General features: G+C 36.2%; 3 protein-coding genes across 3 annotated transcripts in view; all 3 read left to right on the top strand.

Annotated features, from left to right (window-relative positions):
* The window catches only part of LOC115748459 (putative disease resistance protein RGA4), a 247,340-nt gene that overhangs the window by 63,710 nt on the left and 163,710 nt on the right, over positions 1 to 19,920 (top strand). The window lies entirely within an intron of this gene.
* The window catches only part of LOC115744916 (glutamine synthetase leaf isozyme, chloroplastic), a 645,880-nt gene that overhangs the window by 575,564 nt on the left and 50,396 nt on the right, over positions 1 to 19,920 (top strand). The window lies entirely within an intron of this gene.
* The window catches only part of LOC115748512 (putative disease resistance protein RGA4), a 19,225-nt gene continuing 929 nt past the window's right edge, over positions 1,625 to 19,920 (top strand). The window contains exons 1-3 of the mRNA XM_048279947.1: positions 1,625 to 1,628; positions 6,402 to 6,405; positions 18,376 to 19,920. The exon at positions 18,376 to 19,920 is cut by the window's right edge and continues 929 nt beyond it. Coding sequence (XP_048135904.1) covers positions 6,402 to 6,405; positions 18,376 to 19,920 — 1,549 coding nt within the window. The 5' untranslated portion in view covers positions 1,625 to 1,628. The remainder of the gene's footprint in view (positions 1,629 to 6,401; positions 6,406 to 18,375) is intronic.

Below are 19,920 nucleotides of genomic sequence, written 5' to 3'. Positions count from 1 at the left end.
ACATTAGCTGAATATGTTGCCCTTGATCAAACTCCGTTTACTACTGGTGAAAATTTTAATTAGAAATATTTGATAAATACTGCGTTGGTTCCGCAAGCACCAACTATTTCGAAAACTACTCTTAAACGCGAATTTTTGCATCTTTATAAAAAATAAAAAAAATCTTTGGTAAAATTTTTTGCTGAATTCAATGGACATGTGCAGTTAGGTAGCGATATTTGGAGTGATCCTTAACAAATTCATTTTTATATGGGTGTCACATATCATTAGATAGGTGACTACTTGGACCATTCAAAAAGACTTATTGCATTTCGAATTTTTGATGAAAAGCATTCGGCTCGTAATATTTATAGAATAATTGAGCAAGTTTTAGAAGAATATAACTTGATAAATAAAGTATTTTCAATTGATTTTGATAATGCTGCTGCACATACCGCTTCCATTCTCGAATTAGAAAATATTTGTAAACTCTCTTTTGGTGGACAATTTTTTCATATTAAATGTGCTTGTCATGTTTTATATTTATGTGTACAAGATGATTTACGAACTCTTGAGACTTCTCTCGCCCCAATAAAGGGTGCAATTAAATTTTTATATAGTCGTGTCCATTTTATGAAAGCATAGGGAAATTTTGTAAACAACATGGGAGAATGGCAAAAAGGTTTCCAAAAGATATTCCGACTCGGTGGAAATTCTACCTACGAGTTGCTTCGTCAAACTTTTGATTATAAAGATTTATTATGTATGTTTATTTCGCAAAATATTCTCGAAATTACTTTACTTCTGTAACATTGGGACGTTTGCAAAAAAAATTTAGATTTTTTGAAAATTTTTAATGATGCTACCAATACTTTATATGGTATTTATTATCCTACTACGCATTTATTTTTAATAGAATGTATTAATATTGATGGTATTTTTAGTGAATATGAAAAAGATACTAAATTAGCTCGGACTATTTTAGTAATGCGAGAAAAATGGTTGCATTATTATTTCAAAATTCCTCTTGTTTATATAGTTGGTATTGTTTTTTATCCACGTATTAAATTAGATGGTTTACTAGATTATCTGAATGTGTATTATTATGATTATTTACATTTTGAAGATGCAATATATATTTCAAATATACAAGGAGATGTTAAAGAATCGATAGTAGTATTATATAGAGAATTTTGTAGTAGATATGGTTTAAGTAATTGTGGATCTTTACAACCTATTGCATCACGAAGCGAAGCCGTTGGTTCACTTAGTAGAGAGTACAATATGCTCAAGAGTAGACAAAAAAAAAAAAAAAAGAGGGGCAACAAATAGTATTTCTGAATTAGAAAAATATTTAACCACTCGATTTGAGTTTCGTGATGCCAAACACAGTATAAATTTTCAAATCCTGGAGTGGTGGAAGAGTTACTTAATCGATTACCCAGTTCTCGCCCTCATTGCTTGCCGGATATTAGCAATTCCTTTTTCAACAATTGCAGTTGAACAAACATTTATCGCTGGAGGATTAGTTTTGGACTCTCACCGTTCAAGATTAAGTCCGGAGTCTGTGGAAGCTCAAACTTGTGTCGACGATTAGACGAAGGCTAGATTTCGACACCAAGAGCTGGATCGAGAACACGAATTTTTTAGTGAGGATTATGGAGATACCACCGCCATAGGTACCACAACGGGTAGCGACAATTGATGATGAAGTAAGTTGGGGTTATCAAAGGTAAAAAAACTACATGGGCTTTGTCGCGACCTTCTAAAAAAAATAAACAAGTTAAATTCCAGGCTAATGGATTATCAGGTTAATTAATTAACTAACCTAACTCGGACTCTCCCAAGTCCATACCAAATCGCAACTTAAGGTTCAAATAATTAACATGCAATGTGTTTTGAATTTGGAGTCGCCACTAATCATTTTCGGTAGGTTGATTAGAAACCTAAATAAAATAGCGGGAGAAAACTATCTTATTTCCGCGAACCAGAGATTTTGAATTCGGGGATTTGGTTACGCTAGATTACTCTAACGCCCTTTCGGTACCATTTTCATGAAAAATATTTGATTTGGCAATTTTGATGGATTTTACATGAAATTCAAAGATGCAATTTTTTTGGTTTTTTCTTCTTTTTTATGAGAATGCAAAATATTGAACTTTGTGCGATATACACCATGGATGATTTAGAAAGAAAGAAAACGTAGCCAATCACGAGTATTTACAAAAATAAATTAACACGTAATAATGTTAAATTTTGGAACACGTGGCATGTCTAAAATAAACAAACAAATGTTCAAACCAAACGATTACATTTTGTAGATCGAGATGGAAATGATTACCTTCTATTACACAAAATCTTACTCACGTACACGTTATAGTTCCCTTCAAGATCTCGGAGCTGGAAGAACGCGGCCGTCGTCGGAAATGGCAAGCAATGACGTTGTTGGGTGGCGAGAGGCGAAATATATGTCGGGACTCGTCGAAGATGATGCTCGACTAAAACTCTTTTCTTCACTTTGGAATTTTCTCTTCTGATTTTTCTCAAGAACTCTCTTTTTCCTCTCTAAAAATTCCTCTCGAAAACTCTCTCAATTCTCTTCCACTCACCCCCCAAGAGCTCTCTTTTTCCTCTCTAAAGAATTTCTCTCACAAACTCTCTCAATTCTCTCCCACTCTTTCCAAAAACTCTCTCATTCTCCTCCTCTTTTATAGGCAAAGTTCTTCATCCTTCATTCTTCATCTTCATTTCTTCACCTTCCATTTTCATCTTCTCTTCTTCATCTTCATTTCCTCACCTTCCATTTTCATCTTCTCTTCTTCATCTTCATCTTCTCTTCTTCATGTTTATTTCTCCACCTTCCATTTTCATCTTCCCTTCTTCATATTCATCTTCTCTTCTTCATATTCTCTTCACCATCTTCCTTTCATTATCTTCTCTTCATTATCTTCTCTTCACCATCTTCCTTTCTCCATCTTCTTTTGGTATTTGCAATACAGTCCCCGAAGTTTCAAGTATTTGCAATACGGTCCCTGAAGTTTTAAGTATTTGCAATACAGTCCCTGAAGTTTCAAATCTTCTCGGTGTATTTTTCCATCCCGTGCCTAGTCTAGACTCATGCTAAATTAAGTGTTCTACTTGCCAAATTATATGCCAATGCAATGTATGCTCAAAATAAATATGTGAGATGATTTTTATAATTTTTATGCAAAAAATAGATTAGTCAAAATTTAGGCGTCAACAGGCTTTGATTCTTCTATCCCCAAGAAGATATGTAGGCGCTTAATGATAATTCATTAAGTTTAAGCCCATTCCTCCACTCTTTTTTTTTTCCAAATTTTATTACAATGTACAATTTGATTATAATTTATAATTTATTATGTTTATTTCATTATTTATTATTTTAAAAATTAATTTTAAAAAAATGAACCGGAATCGGCCCCTTCAAGGGCCGGTTCCAATTCCACTTTTTCTAGGAATCGGAACCGCCGGTTCCTAAATCGGAACCGGCGATTCTAACGAACCAGCCATGCCTAACCGGTACAGAACTTTAGGTGGAAGCAATGGGATGACTGAAAAGATTTTTTTTTTTAGTTCATTTTTACAGGTAATACAAACAATCATTTTTAGGAAATTTTTTTTTCAGATGATTCATTTTTTGCGAATCAAACGAATCCTTAATAAGTTGCCCTTTTTACTGTTGCATTTGGGTCTTAATTTACCTCGCAGGCTTTGAGCAATTTCAACATCTTTCAAGGCGCAGTAGCCCAATTTTGTAATCATTTTAGGGATGGCAACAACATGTACCCGGAGAAGAATGGTACGAGATTGGTCATAACCTGCGGATAAAGCACGAATTCAATTGATGTTCTTCTATTTTGAACCACGCCAAATAGGTAACTTGGCAGAATATTTTGCCTTTTTATTTTTATTTATCTCCAAAGAGACTCAGCTATATCATAATTCCATTTTCATATCATCACTCTTAACTAAATATGGTCGCCGCTCCATGCGTTGGGACAGAGGACTTTCAAAATATATGGGGCAAGCTATGGAGTAGAGGTGATCCATGGACAATCTCGGGGCTTGGCCTGGTCTTTACGTTGGGCTTAATATGTTAGCCAGATCAAGTAGACTTATTTGAGTTTTGTTGGGATCTTATGGTCTACTTCTGATGTGACAAGGTTTTTTACTTGCAAATATGTAATCCCTTTCAGAAGTTTCAACAAATTCTGTGTCGAAGCCCAATCCTCTGTTATAGAATTATTTTTCATTAGATATGACAGAGCCAATTGCAGCGATTTGCTAAGAAGAGGTGGCATTCTGAGAGGAGCATTGCCTATGCAATACCTTCAACTTCCTCTGATATCTGGCAAAGCATAGCGACAAAGATTGCAATGGATAACTGGAAGAATGTCGAGCATTTTGACAAAGATAGCGGTTAGACAATTGGCATTCTGAAGTGCCAATAGAAGTTCATTTTTCAAGAAGTAGTTAATAATGCTGCCTCCAGACGAATGTCAAAGTTCCGGACGTCATGCATTGTGGAAAATTACGGCTTTGCTTCACCGACACGTTTTCCAGTCGTCTTCCGGCTAAAGGGCAAACACCACCAAAAAATTAAACTTGTTTTTTGTGTCATCACAAATCCTAAACTCTACTGTTGGGACACAAATACCTCCAAAATTTTATTTGTGTCATGAAAAAAACCCAAACTTATACATGTATGGCATATATGTCATTTATTTCAGTTCAATCTAGGGCATATTTATCACAATCGTATAAGTTCAGGATTTTCTGTGATACACAAAAAGTTTGGAGTATTTGTGTCATAGCGTGCATCATTTGGACTTTTTGGTAATACAACAACAGTTCGGATTATTTGTGTCACAATGAAAATAGTTTAGGGGTTTTTGTGGCATTAACCATTTGCAAAAAGTAAAAGCAAGGAAAAGAGGAAAACGAGGGCCCATCAAACCGAAACATAATGTTATGGTCTTTCACAAGCACGGGAATAGCTAAGGGCTTGGCTTGATAAATTTTTATACATTGTTTTTTAGAAAAATTCCAAAGAAGGCTCGAAGTGACCTCATTTTCTTAAATAAGGATATGAAATGGACATTATTTCAAATAAGGGTTTGAAACGTCCTTATTTTTTAAAAGAAGAGCCTGACCAATGACATTTTCGTTATTTGTTTTCATTGACTTTCTTTCCTTTTTCTATTTTCATTTCTTTTTTCTTACTTTTTTCCTTCCTTCTCGCCGGTGGCCGGTCTCGGGGCTTCATGAGTTGCCCTCACCTAGGTGAGCCAAGGGTTGTCTTCATCACCCTCCTCGATGCCTCGCCCGAGAAGGAAGGAAAAAAAAGAAACAATTTAAAAAGGAAAAAAAGAAATGGACAAAAAGAAAGAAAACAAAAAATAGAAAAAAAAATAAATGACAAAATGCCTTTGGGAAAGCCATTCTTTGAAATGATGAGGGTATTTTAGGCCCTTACTTAAAACAAGGTCCATTTCAAGCCATTATTTAAAAAAATGAGGGCACTTCATGCCTTTATTTGAAATTGTCTATTTTTCTTGTTTAATCTTATCTTGTCACAGACAAACATATGACATTTTTACTATGCGAACAAATTATTTATAACTAATACTGATATAATTTTTTCATAATTTTATTCTACTTTGAATAACATTTTAAAATTTTAGCAGGAAAGTAAACATATATTTTTCTTTTTAAAAAGTACAAACAAATAGGTCTTAAGAAAAACTTAATTAACTCCGATCCTCTTGATTACCTTCTTTGTTTCTATCTTACTACGGGTCATTTGCGACGCATACATAAGAAAGTGAATTAAAAGGGAGCTTAATGGTTGACCCACATCATCACAAAGCTCTATTTCCTCCCTCTTCCCTTGAGATTAATCACACATATTACTCTACAAGTAGGAGAAACTTCATCATATAATTAATCTAATAAAATTTTATTATAGCGATATATCAACATCAATTTGCCTTAGTTATTAAATTGGATGTAATATCTTACATATCCGGGGATTGTGAGAGCTGAAGTTAGGAGTAAAGACCAAAACTAAATTGGGACAAACGTGATATAACTACTAACAATAAGTTAAACATGTAAATGGTTCCCATGCAGCACCCCAGAGTGCTTCTTTTACTTTCAACTTTCATACACACTGTAAGTAAGCCGCCCAAATTACATATAAGATTTGCACCATTCACCAACGAGATTAAAGAAATCCGATCTAGATGTGGGCCTTGGCTATGACATTTTTTAAGGAAAATGTTTCATATGCAAAAGATTACATTCAATTTCATAAGTAAGGCAAGTTGATGTTTTTTTTTTTTGACAGAGAGGCAAGTTGATGTTCACATGCTGTTCTAATATGTAAAATGTTAAATGAGATGAGTAGAGTTTGCCCTAAAAAATGAGATGATTAGGGTTTCTTCTACTTTATTCTAACGGAATATGTACATGTGTGTGTGTGTGTATGGGCGTTGATGACGTGGGAGCTTTCGCTATTAGTATTTCTCCTTTAAATATTTTCCACTATGTATTATTATGTACTCTTGTATTATCTTAAGAGGTTTCTGTGAATAATTGAGGTGGGGTGCCTACATTAAGTTTCATGTAGTAAATGAGGTGATCGCAGAGATTGCATGGAAGTAAGATAGTTGCCTTAGGGGCAATTAATAAATTAGTTTTTAACTTTTCATGGATATTATACAAAATGTCAATTCTAACATAATGTAATATAAATAACATTAGGTTTGACAATTGATGTGATATTCTAAATGACTTCCATTGATTAAACTATTGAATGATTAGCTTTTCGCTTCATGACGGTCTTTTGCGGATACATATCTCCTCATCAAGAAGAACAACGACTCACCTCCTCATCTACAAGAATGTTAATAGCATTCCGTAGTGTCAAAACTCGTAATTTAATGTTTGTTTTCAAATTTCAAGTAAAGAAAACCCTACACATTAAAAGTTCAAACAAAATTTGAATATGACTACACCCTTTATCAGAAGCAAGATTCGTAGTTCGTAAAATAAGCGATCTTTAGACGTGTGGTTCGATAAAAGAGAAAATCATACATATAAAACATACTGGCGATAGGAATGATGCATAAGATAAAATCTGCCTATTATTTTTAAACATTTAACACCAAAATTTGCGCAATAATCCCAAAATATAAATTCTTATCACTAATTATCTTCCCCTGATTAAACATTGAAGCAATTGTGAAGATTGGATTGTAATGTCACCGGTCGCCAGTGCTTGAGAAATTCCACCTATTCCTGCATATATACTTTGCTTAGTACGAAAGCGAGAGATGAGAATCTATTGTTAGCTTGCCCAGCTTTGGCTTTATGCAACACATTTTCCATACACAAATTAAATTTTCATCTCTCGCTCTCGTGTTAAGCAAAGTATATATGCAGGACCGAAGGAATTTCTTAGATTAGAGAGAATATCAAGCGATAGCAACTAGCGACATTACTATCCCAACTTGACATTTACTTTATTGTTTAATTAGGGCCAGATAATCAGCGATAAAGTTTTGTTTTCCATGATTGTGCACATTTTGGTACTAAATGGTTGAAAAATAAGCGTTTACATATGCATAGATGTAATTTTTTTAATAAAATTCCTTTCACCGATATCTAGAATTTTCTCTATTGTCAAATCATTTATTTGAAGAGCGCCTGTTTTACGGGTCATGAATCTTGAAATTCAAATATTGTTTGAACTTTTAATATTTAGAGGTTTCTTTACTTTAAGTTTGAAAAAAAAAAATACTTAACTCTAAAAGAAGCAGGAGGTTCTCCTTGATGACAAGGTGAGTCATCATTCTTTTTAAATTTCCAGTTACTTTTCTTGTCAATTGATTTTTATTTTTTTTTTGGTATGGTTTTTTTAGATCAAATACCAAAAGCCACATTACACAACGCTTTCGAGATTTGCTAAAGGAGGGCCATATATATTTTTGTGAAGAATCAGTCAATGGTTAAGAACAAGGATATTAATCTCTTGTTGTTAGTGACTGCAAACACATGATTCAAGCTACCCACCCACGCATGGCCGAGTTGGGTGAGAGCGTGCTATTCCTCGCTAAGTCACTGGTTCGAAACTCCCAACTCGACTTTGTGACTTAAGTGAGGGGCCACGGCTGGTGGGCCGCTGTGCTAGCTCCCCTCGAGGTATTGACGCAATGCTGACACAGGCGCAAGCCGTTGCGTAAACCTGCGGATCCTCGGTTATAAAAAAAAAAACACATGATTCAAGCTTTATGCCCGTAAGATTGTGAAAGAAGTTGGAGAAGATGACATGGCAATGCCTTACATAGATTCCTGATAATGTATAGAAGTTTCTGTTATTTCACGTAGCCTTTATGATTTCAAAGATGAGACCATGAATGAAACCCCCTCGGTAGTGCTAAAGATACCATTGAATCATAAGGAAGTAATCAGCCATAAAATTGAATTAAAGAGAAGTATAATCAACTAAATCAAAGTGAAATTCTGGCATGACATTGCAGTTATGCAATTAATATACAAGAGAGAAAAAAAAAGTGCATTTACAGACATAGAACGGGGATACTCAAAATTCATGAGGTCTACAACCCAGAGTGTACTAAGATTCTTACACAATCATATCCAGAAAGATAAGCAAGACTCCAATAGTCAACAGAAAATATCTTGATGACTAGAATGCTCTAGCCACATCACCTAAAACTAATTGTTAGTTGAGATGCATATTTAACATTATGTTCGAAATTATATTCATACTATTTTCCAAAATTATAATTTCGTAATGTTCAGCAAAATATTTAATACCATAACGGACAGTAACGTATAGCCTTTGCCTGCCAATGGGCGTTGAGACTAGCGCATAATTATAATTAACCAAAGCAAAAAGAAAGCCAATGTCTAATTTCATAATGCATTAAAAAGATACAGAAACAGAAAAAAAAGTATTATTGTAAAGTATTAGTGTGTGTGTATATATATATATATAGACACACACACTCAATCGAATCATAAGAAAAAAAAGTATTATTGTAAAGAGTACCTAATTGTTAAAATCAACATATCTATGTTTATAAAATTGAAAAGCAAAGAGAAAAAACTTTGATTAGATAAATATTTCATGGTGGTTGAAGAAAGACCATGCAATATGAAAGATATAACTGTTTCAACCATTTTAAAACTAATTTAACCGTTGTGAGATTCCTTGGAAGATCAAATACTTGCTGATGTTCTGGGTTGTAACTCAATGTCGCGACCCTCTCCGTCGGTCCGGATCGTTTAGGTTCCGGCGGGGGCGAGTAGGGTTAACGAGCCGATCCCCCCTTTTATATATATTTTTATGGGATCGCGGGTCTCTCCCAAGACCCATTACTCGAATCGCGATGTCGGGTGAAATTTTTCAAATATCGAAATTGACCTTGTGTGGTCGGGTGGCATGTGCGATGTGTACATGCAATTTTGGAGTCACCACCGATCGATTTATTGGAAGGTACGATCGGAAAACCTTACCGAGCGGTCGGGAGAAACCGTTCGGTTCCGCGAAAACCAGAGATTTTGGGTCCGGGGACTTGGTTACGCCAAATTTCATATTTGACGCCCTTTCGGTTACCGATGTTAATTGTTTTTCTAACCTAAGAATTCATACGGATGTAATATCGGGTGAGGTAGGCCCTAACAATTCTAAGTTTTCACGCAGATCGGAATTTTTATCCTAATCAATCACAATCAGAAAAATTAATGCGCAATCAAAATCAATACAAGCGATCAAATCAATCAATCAAGGTTCGATATGTCTAAAATGGCCCTATCGGCCCATACAAAAAAATCAAATGTGGGTGTCGGGGTGATTTGGGTAAAAATTTGGGGGGGCGAATGGCCCGGAAGGGTAGAATGGTCATTTTTGGGGTTTGGGACCCGAAAATCACAAAATTTCGATTTGGCCAGTTGAATGTGGCCATTTCTCATTTTTTGTGATTTTCTTGAATTTTTCTAATTTTTTCTATTTTTTTTGGAATTTTTATTTATTTTTCAAAAATATTGAGAATTTTCCGGATCGAAATTAATCGACCCTCGAAGTCTAAAAAATTTTCGATCCAGACTTTATGAGTCCCGAATCGATCTAGAAATTTTTAGAAATTTATTATGAAAAACGGGGAATTTTTATGAATTTTCTAAGTATTTTTACAATTTTTTTTTGGATTTTTTGGAAATTTCTTTTTATTTTTTATTATTTTTTTTATTAATAAACTGGACCGGGTCAACCCGGTCCGACCGTCCGTAGACTCACCCGCAACACCAAAAACGGCGCCGCTTCCTCTTTTATATTTATTTTCTATTTTCTAAAATGAATTCTGAATATTCGAATATAAAAGAAATAAACGGACGGCCGAGATCAACTTCGAAATTAATCTCGGCCGTCGATTCGATCTAGCTAAAACGACGTCGTGTTCTAACATTGAATGGGCGGCCACGATTAAGACATCGGATTCGATCTCGGCCGTTGTTCTATCACTACATGAAACGGCGACGCATTAAACATCTAAAGGACGGCCGCGATTCAAGCTAGAACCGATCCGGGCCGTTAAAACTCCTAAACCACAAAACGACGCCGCTTTCGGTCTTTTACACAAAACGTCACCGCATCACTTAACATCTTGGACGGCCACGATCTAACCTAAGCTCAATCCGAGCCGTTCAATCCCTATATGCCCTAAACGACGTCGCCTAACACTAACTAAAACGGCGCCGTTTCACGATTTCTTATTTTCTATCTAATATATCAAATTTTCGAAAATACTAAACGAAGATCCAACGGCCGAGAATCAAACCTACCTAATTTTCTCAGCCGTTGGATCAGATTTGAGTCAGCCCGCTCGCGCCAACGGCCGAGCCGACTCAGATCCGAGCCGACCCTATCGTACGTCGACAACTCAACTCGTTTGACCCGCCGACCTGCCACGTCACCTTCTTCTTCTTCCTCGCGACGACACCAAACGGACGGCCATGGTTCCTCCGGCGAGATCTAACGGTGAGATCTCGCCGGATCGACGTGAAACCACCGCCGATCAACTCCTCTCACCCCTCGAATCAACATAGTTGAAAATCAGACAATTCTATCCACGAAATCACAACTAATCAAACACACACAGTCTCGTAGTTGCGCAGTTCAATCACGAAGCACAGAGCACAATAGTTCAATTCTATTACAGAGAAGCTAGAAGAGGAGGTAAGGAAACTTACCTCGAGCTCAGATCGAGCTCGCGAGGGCTAGAATGGCCCGGCCGGTGCTCGGCCGGACCGTATGATGTTGGAGGCTCGACTCGGGAGATTTGGACAGAATCAATGCAAGAGTAAGTTGCGAACGAGGTCAGAGATGTAATAGGAGTAAAAGGCACAAGGTAATTGCAAGAATGGAGTTCGGGAGGTCAAGTCGCCATGAATGCACAGTGAGAAAATTGAGAGCTCAACTTACCGATCCAAGCGGTTTCGGGCGGCAATATTGGTGGCGATAGCTTCCCCGAACTTCGGACGAACTTCTGGAAGTGGTTTCACGGCTTGGAATGGCCTGGATTGGCCGGACGACCGCCTTGCAGAACGAGCTCCGGCGAGCTACAATGAAGCTCTCTAGACCTTCTCTCACTACTCGCTCTCTCTTTCTCTCTCTATTCCGTTAGTATGCGAGCACGAATGAGCCTCTCCTTTTCTAGAATCCTCTCTTGGCTATTTATACTCGGATTTCAAATTGGGCGCGCGCGAGTGAAGCTTGGCCGAGGCCCTCACGTGCCATTCACACGAGTCTAGGCTCGCCGGACGGTGACGGAATCATTAGGATTCCGTCCAATGTCCGTTAGATCTCCGGTCGAGCTCAAACGAACACCAATTTCACTTGTTTTCAGAAATGTTGACTTTTCGGACCACCGTGCCTTTGACCGCTGATTCAGCCACGCTCCGGCGACGACCGGTCACGCCGAAGGTGGTGATCGACTGAGCTCGACCCGAACATCAAAAACCCCAAGTCAATTCGTTTAATTAGTATCGAATTGGACGTCAATTTGATCGTTGAAGTTCGCCGCTCAAATCTGCATATTCGTGCGATTCTGTGAGGAAGATGACCCTGTGCTGGACCGGTTCGACCGGTCCGACCGGCGGTCAGACCGGTCCGAACCGGTTTAGACAATGAACTTCGCGCAATTTTCAAAATTAAACAAAATTGACTTGGATTTTTTGCAATTAATCTTCAAAATTGGACTTAGGGGCCTGGATATTATCTAGAAATTCAATTTTTCCCAAAAGTTCCCATCAATTTATATGAAAACCCCAAATTTTTCAATTTGCCCAAATTGGGGAAAAAGTCCAATTGAGTGTCAATTTGATTAAATTGGATCATGAGACCTATGCCAATTGATTCAGAATGTGTCAAAACCCTAGGGGTGGTCCAATTTTGCAAAGAAAGTTCCTCAATTGAAAGTAATTTCAAAGATTGCAAAATTGAGGGACTTAATTGCGAAATTTTTAAAGATTTTGTCCAATTCATGCAATTCATGCAATTGAGGGTGCAATTGATCAAATTGAAGTTCAAAGGGACCACAATTGAATGTCTAGACTCCAAATGTGCAAAAAATTGCAAATAAAAAGACTCAATTGGTATTTTTGTGTAAATTCAACCTTAGGCATTGTGAAGGAACACCTAAAATTGAACTCAATTTTTGATTTTTCTTGAGGTCAATATTGAAAGGGAATTAAAAGAAAAATATTGGACATTTTTGTGTATTTTTGTGACCTCGAAAAGCATTTTTTTATGAATTTTTCAAGTATTTTCCTATTTTCGAAAATATTAAAAAAATGCGAAAAATATGAAAAATTATTTTTTGTTCCAAATTGGTTCCTTAAGCTTGGCCAAGGTTTCCAATGTTTATTTTATAATTTTTTGATTTTTTGTGAATTTTTAATGAATTTTGGAAAATAAAATTAAAGGAAAACTGACTAAAAATTCAGGTGTCAACACTCAAACATTTCTTTTAGGCTGCGTATGGTAACGTTTTTGTTCCCAGAACAACTTTTAGAACATAAGCATTTTTTTCAGTTTCTGTTCCCAGCAACGATTTTTTAGAACAAAAACGCGTTTGGTAACCGCAAAAAAAATCTATTCCCCGAATAAAAAAAGAATAGAAACACGTTTGGTAATCGTATAAAATTTCTGTTCTGGAACAAAAAAGAAGAAGAAAAGAAATGCCTTTGGTAACTACAAAAAAATTGTTCTTAATTTTTTTCATTTAATTAAGGGGACTATATATATTAAAATTAAAATGTATTTATCTTTTTAACTTACTAAATCAAATTAAATCTCATTTGTTCAATTTACTAAATCAAATTGGACCAATATATGTATAAGTAATTTATGCACGATTTATCAAATGATGATATGGACAAGATCAACTACAAAAAAAAGAATGAAAGAGAAGACGAATTGGAATTAGACAACGAGAACATCAAATATGTTTTCTATAGATAGGAAAAATTACAATTATGAGTTACAGGTAAATGTTTCCAAGTAGTTAAAAATATGATTACCTTTAAACGGGGACCTTAGAAAAATATTAATTGCACTTTGAGTGAAATTGAGGACTAAAATGAAAAATATTTGTGCATTTAGGTCCTTTTAGTCCAATTGTGCAATTTTTCCAAACATTAGGACTGAAATAAGATGCAAGGTATCAAAATCTCATGTCATGACTCTAAAAGTAAAAGTTTTGGCTAAAATGATTTAAAATGAAATTTTTTAGTCAATTTATGATTATGTTCAATGAAGAGGCATGTGGTCCCAAACTGAATTTTTTTAAATTTAAGAGACAAAAATGAAAAGGGAATTAAAATAAGAATATGGACTATTTTTGCACATTTTTCTGACTACAAATACTAATTTTCCTTATTTTCGGCTATTTTTATAATTAAAATAAATCTGCAAAATGTCAAATATTACAAGAAAATATTTTTTATTCAAAATTGGTTGCTAAAGCTAGGCCAAAGCTTCCAAGGTTAATTTTGTAATTTTTTGAATTTTTTCATATTTTTAATTAATTTTTTAAAATAAAATGATAAAAAATCAATTGTCAACATCATGCAAAAACAAAAGAGAAAAAAGTGTGTTCAAAAATAAAATTATTCTCAATTGTTTCTAAAAAATGTTCCAAATGTGTTTCTAAAAAGTGTTCTAGGAACACAGAAACAAGTTTTTCTTGTTTCTTGTTTCTGCTCCAAAAGTGCTTCTGTTTCTCAAAAGTGTTCCCGGAACACTTTGGGAACATTTTTTTACCATACGTATTTCTGTTCTCAAAGTGTTCCGAGAACACTTTGGGAACAAAAACACTTTTTCTGAAACGTTACCATACGGACCCTTAGCCCTAAAACTGTTCCTACTAAAATGTGATTATTGCATATGAACGAACGATTCCGTCGAATAAAGAAAGTAATCAAGTGTGACCCCTTTTGCAAGAACGAAATGCAAAGAAATCCCTTTCTTGTGTTAACGGTAACTGAGGAGGCAAAGAAAGGCATCAATTCCCAGGTTTCCTTGTTGTGTCAACATAAGAAAGGAATGTTCCTCTTTTCTTTCTCTATATAATGTGCGACCAGGATAAATGCACGCAGCACTTAAGAACCATTTCTTCATCGTTGCTTATCTTTTCTTGTTGCCTGCAATTCATTCAAGCTCGCCGCTGCCGAATTCGATACTTCAGTATCCCCTGTACTCCTGGTAAATTTGCTCTCGAGTTATTTTCACCATGCCTGCATCGGTTTAACGTTTCAAGAACTAAACAATCTGTGATTACTTTGCACCAGCATTTACATGGCCTTTGCAAGCATGTTGGATGGGTAAGCGCTAAAAGCATGTAAAATCTTAGACAAACCAATCACAGACCTCGGACTCGAGCTCGGTGGGGTCCCATATGCATATGGATTTAGGCCTCATCTTGTAATGTGCGCAGATGATGAGAATTCCTATCTTCAATAACTCAAGTTTGTCCATCTCCTGTAGTGGATTTCAAACTCTATGCTTTCACAAGCATCGGCAAAACGGCTAGAGGCTTGTTTTTGTTTTTGTTTATGTTTTTATCCCATCTCATTTCAGACGCATGTTAAGATTTTTATTTTTATTTTTATTTTTTTGGTTCTGAAAGATATGAAATCTTCACATAATCTACGTCAATCTTTCCAAAATACGTTAAATTTTAGCGAGAAAGCAAGTAGTCTATTTTTGCATTTTTAGAAAGCACAAAACAAACAAGTCCTAAGAAACCTCGGCTAACTTATCATCGTGATAATTTTCTTTCAACTAATGATGAAATTTCCATTCTCATCTAAGCTAATCTAATATAAATAATATCAAGGTTGATAATTGCTGCGGTGTACTAAATGTCTTCAATTGATCAAACGTATCTGAATGATTGGTTTTTCACTTGATGAAAGTCCAATTTAAGGATGTTTTATCCCATTAGGTGAATTTTGTACTATAATTGAGGTTAGATACCCATAAAGAGGGTTTTGTAGAATAACACGTTTCACTGGTAATGAGATACAAATTAATAAGTTAATACTTCAATTCCAATTATATACATGTTGAGGAGGTTTGCTCCAGATATCCCCTAGCTTCTTGGAAGGATTAGAGTCGTGAAGAAGTAACATTGTAGGTGGGATGAAATAGAGAGAGTGTGAGAGGAGGAGCGGGCAATTCTAGTGGGCTCGAATGCCAAGCAGTTGGTGAGGTATGTCAAGCCACTCGTTGAAGAGTTTTTTTGGTGGCTCGTGTCAAGGTCGATCGCAATGTGGAAGCCTAGATGTTTAGAAGTCAAAAAAGTTCCCCTTTAATGGGTGAGTTGATGGGCTATTTATTGTGAGAGACTCCAATCCTAGCTAAATATAATATTTGCTCCATGTGTAGGGCCGGAGGAGTTTTTCGTAATTACGAGATAAATTACGGAGTAGAGGTGATCAATGGACAATCTCGGGTTTGACCGAGCCTTTTTCGGTGGACCTTAATTGTTACCCAGATCAAGTAAATTCATTTGAGCTTTCTTGTAAAATCTTATGATCTTCGTCAGAGGGAACAAGGCTTCTCATCTTTCAACACTAATTCTCTTATCTTTATTATTATTTTTTTGTTTATGTTTTGAAAAACTCTGCTAGAGCTTTGTTTTGAATGGGGTTGTCCACTCTATTTGAACTGAAAAGAATTCCGCTTTTTTATGGTCCTTCCCCTTCTGTCAATCAAGTGATTATTTTTATGATATGGCTCAAATTGGCCTTAATATTTCGAAATTGAAAAACAAAATCCTTTTACATCACTCGAGATCACTCATCTTTGGACAGAATAAAGAATGTTTGGGAAAACTATCAGCGTCTTTTATTTAGATTTAGAGATATGACTTATATGGTGTAAATATGGCCCTCGAGATTTACATATTTATGCTATTAGCCTTCTCCAAAATGGGCACATAAAAACATATAACTTGTCCCAACTTCCAATTCCAGATAGAACTCAAAAGAGAAGATTGGCCAGCTTCAAGAGTGTTTTACCATTGAACTCATTAAAGTTATAAAAAAAAAAAAAAAAACATCCTCATCAGCTTGCTTTTACGAGCCCACCGCACATTGGTACTTCAATACTAACATATAATTTCTTTTTTGCGCATAAAAGTTTTCATGCTACTTCATTCACATGATACTTTAATTTTCATGTTTCCTTTTTTATTCGGGAAAAAGCAGAGATTCATGAGCATAAATTATTTTACCATTTGAAGTTAGATGCTGAAGCTGCCCAGGCAGCTACAATAATATAATGTCCCACGTGACAATAAGAAGAAGGGTTTTTTAACTGAGGCATAGTAGTCATATTAGAATGTTAGCAGACCAATCATGTTACCCACGCATACATGAGGCATACAAAACTTTCTATTTTCAAGGAAAGAAACTCTATCCTAACGTATATTGCATATGCATGTACGCATACACTAACTACAAATAGCTCACACCTCACACTGCCCCGATTATAGCTAAGTAATTTTCCCTAGATTCATAATGTAAGCTATGATATCAACTTGTCATACATCAAGTCCATCCTGAGAATTTAGAGAATGACCAGCCATCCTTTGAAAAAAATTAAAAATAAAGAATGAAGCCTTGAACTAAGAATATGGATTTTAAATAAATATATTGACTAAGCAGAGCCTTTCACTGAATGATAATTATAGCAAAATCCAGTAAACATGAATTGACCAAAATCTAGAAATTCTTTAATCCTATCCAAATCGCTCTCAAAGTGATTAATGGAATTTTTGAAAATTTGGAGGGTCCCCATCCAATCAAACTAGAGTTGTGGATTGGTTTTTGAAACTGTTTCGAGATAATCCTGAAAAATATAGATGAAAAAGGCCAGCTTTTTTTGTAAAGGTTGATATATGGGGAAAATCAATTTCATCAGGAAACCCAGGCATAATTCTTAATAACAGCGTACAATTAGGCTCGATTTAGACAAACCAATCGCGGACTTTGGACCCGACCTAGGTGGGTTACATATGCATTACTGATTTAGGCTTGCGTGGATGATGAGAATTCCTATCTTCAGCAGCTCGAGTCGGCCAAAGAAGTTGAACATTAGACTTGTCAGGATTATGATTGGCCAATCTTACGTGAGCGTCCACATAAACTTCTTATGCATGTATAGAGAAGCCTTTAGGCCTTGGAACGACTGTACTGACATCTTTTGATCCACAGAGAGACAAGGAAAGAGAACAAAAATGGCGGAAGCTGTCATTAGCATCATCGCTGAAAAGATTGTTGATATTTTGTGTTCTCAAGCAATAGCAACGATTGGAAAGTTAAGGGGCGTCAATCATGAACTCAAGATGCTCAAGGACACTGTCTCCATGCTTCAGCCTTTTCTGGACCATGCAGAAGAGCAATACCACCAGATTCCCCACATCCGAGTTTGGGTTGGGAAACTGAAAGACGCTTTCTATGAGGCGCAGGATGTGCTTGAAGAATTTGACATAGAAGCTATGCGACGAGAACTGAGGGGCAACAATGAAATGATGAAGGAGGTAAGCACTTTTTTCTCAAGCTCAAACCAGCTTGCTTTTAACTTGAAGATGAGTGACAAAGTAAGAGAAGTAAGGGAGAGAATACAAGCCATTAAGGATGAAAAGAAATTCCACTTGGACGAGCGCGTTGTGAATTCGCAAGGGGAGAGAGAGCGGAGAAAGAGAGAAGAGACGCATTCGTTTATACGTAACGAAGATATTATAGGGAGACATGATGATAAGAAGGCAGTCATGGAATTTTTAGATTCAAACGCGAAAGAGCACGTTTCCATCCTTCCGATAGTTGGTATTGGTGGGGTTGGGAAAACGGCTCTTGCTAAATATGTGTATGAAGATAGTAGATTTGACTTGAAAATGTGGGTTTGTGTCTCTACTGAATTTGACGTGAAAAAAATAGTGAAAGACATGATAGCGTGTGCAAAGAGGAATGAACCAACCGAGGTTGCGATGGAACTGTTGCAAAGAAAATTGCGGGAAGAAATTGATGGAAAGAAATACCTCTTAGTTTTAGATGATGTGTGGAATATAGATCAAGAAACTTGGCTGAGCTTGAAGACTTTATTGATGGGAGGTGCTGGAGGTAGCAAGATCCTTATAACGACACGCATTTCTTGGGTTGCGGAGATCACCGGCACTATTCCGCCTTATTTTCTCGGGGGCTTATCTGAAAGTGCATCTGTTGATTTATTAATGAAAATGGCTGGTCGAAAAATAGAGCAAATACAAGATTTTGACATGCTAGCCATTGGCAAAGAGATAATTAGAAAGTGCTCTGGAGTTCCATTGATTGTTCGAACTGTTGGAAGTTTATTATTCTTTAAGAAAACTGAATCTGAATGGTTACATTTCAAAGATCGTGAGCTCCAAGAAGTGTCTCAAAAGGAAGAGCGCATAATATCTGTTCTCAAACTAAGTTATGACCATCTTCCTTCACACTTGAAACAATGTTTCGCGTTGTGTTCACTATTTCCCAAAGATTATGAGATAAAGAAGCAGACTTTGGTTGATCTTTGGGTGGCAGAAGGATTTATCCAACCATTAGATAGAAGTCAGCATTTAGAATTAGAAGATATTGCTCATGGATATTTCATGGATCTACTATGGAACAACTTCTTTCAAGATTTTAAAAAAGATTCATACACAAATGAGGAAACTTGCAAGATGCATGATTTGATGCATGATCTGGCATGCTCGGTTGCGGGGACCGAGTGTTGGGTGGCATGGGATGATAGGAAATCCATACCTGAAGGAATTCGTCATATATCTCATAATATATCTTCCAATTTGATGGGTAAACTTCCAATCTCACGCTTGAAAGCAGGCGCACCGAGAACATTTCTATCTTCTCGTGGATATTGGGAAATAGAACGAGAATCAATGAGTGAAGTAGATCTATGCCAACTCATTCAAAGTTTCAAGAGGTTGCGCATCTTGGATCTCCATACAACAAATTTCGAGAAGTTGCCAAGGTCCATTGGCAAGTTGAAGCATCTCACATACCTCGATCTCTCTCACAATGATGAACTCAAAAGGCTTCCTAATGCCATTACGAGATTGCAGAATTTGCAAACGCTTATTCTCTACAGTTGTGGATCTCTTGAAGAATTGCCAAGGGATATAAGGAAGCTGGCTAGCCTTCGAAATCTAGACATAGATGGTTGTCGGAAACTTAGTTATGTGCCATGGGAACTAGGGCAATTGAGCTCTCTACATAGGCTAACGCGTTTCATTTTGCCCAAAGATAAAGCTCTTGCTAAGAATTATTGCGGACTTGGGGAGCTAAATGGGC

The sequence above is a fragment of the Rhodamnia argentea genome, chromosome 6 (genome assembly GCF_020921035.1).
Source record: "Rhodamnia argentea isolate NSW1041297 chromosome 6, ASM2092103v1, whole genome shotgun sequence".
NCBI classification, from domain to species: Eukaryota; Viridiplantae; Streptophyta; class Magnoliopsida; order Myrtales; family Myrtaceae; genus Rhodamnia; species Rhodamnia argentea.
Note: the sequence above shows the minus strand (reverse complement) of the source record. Positions and strands in the feature narration are given on the sequence as shown.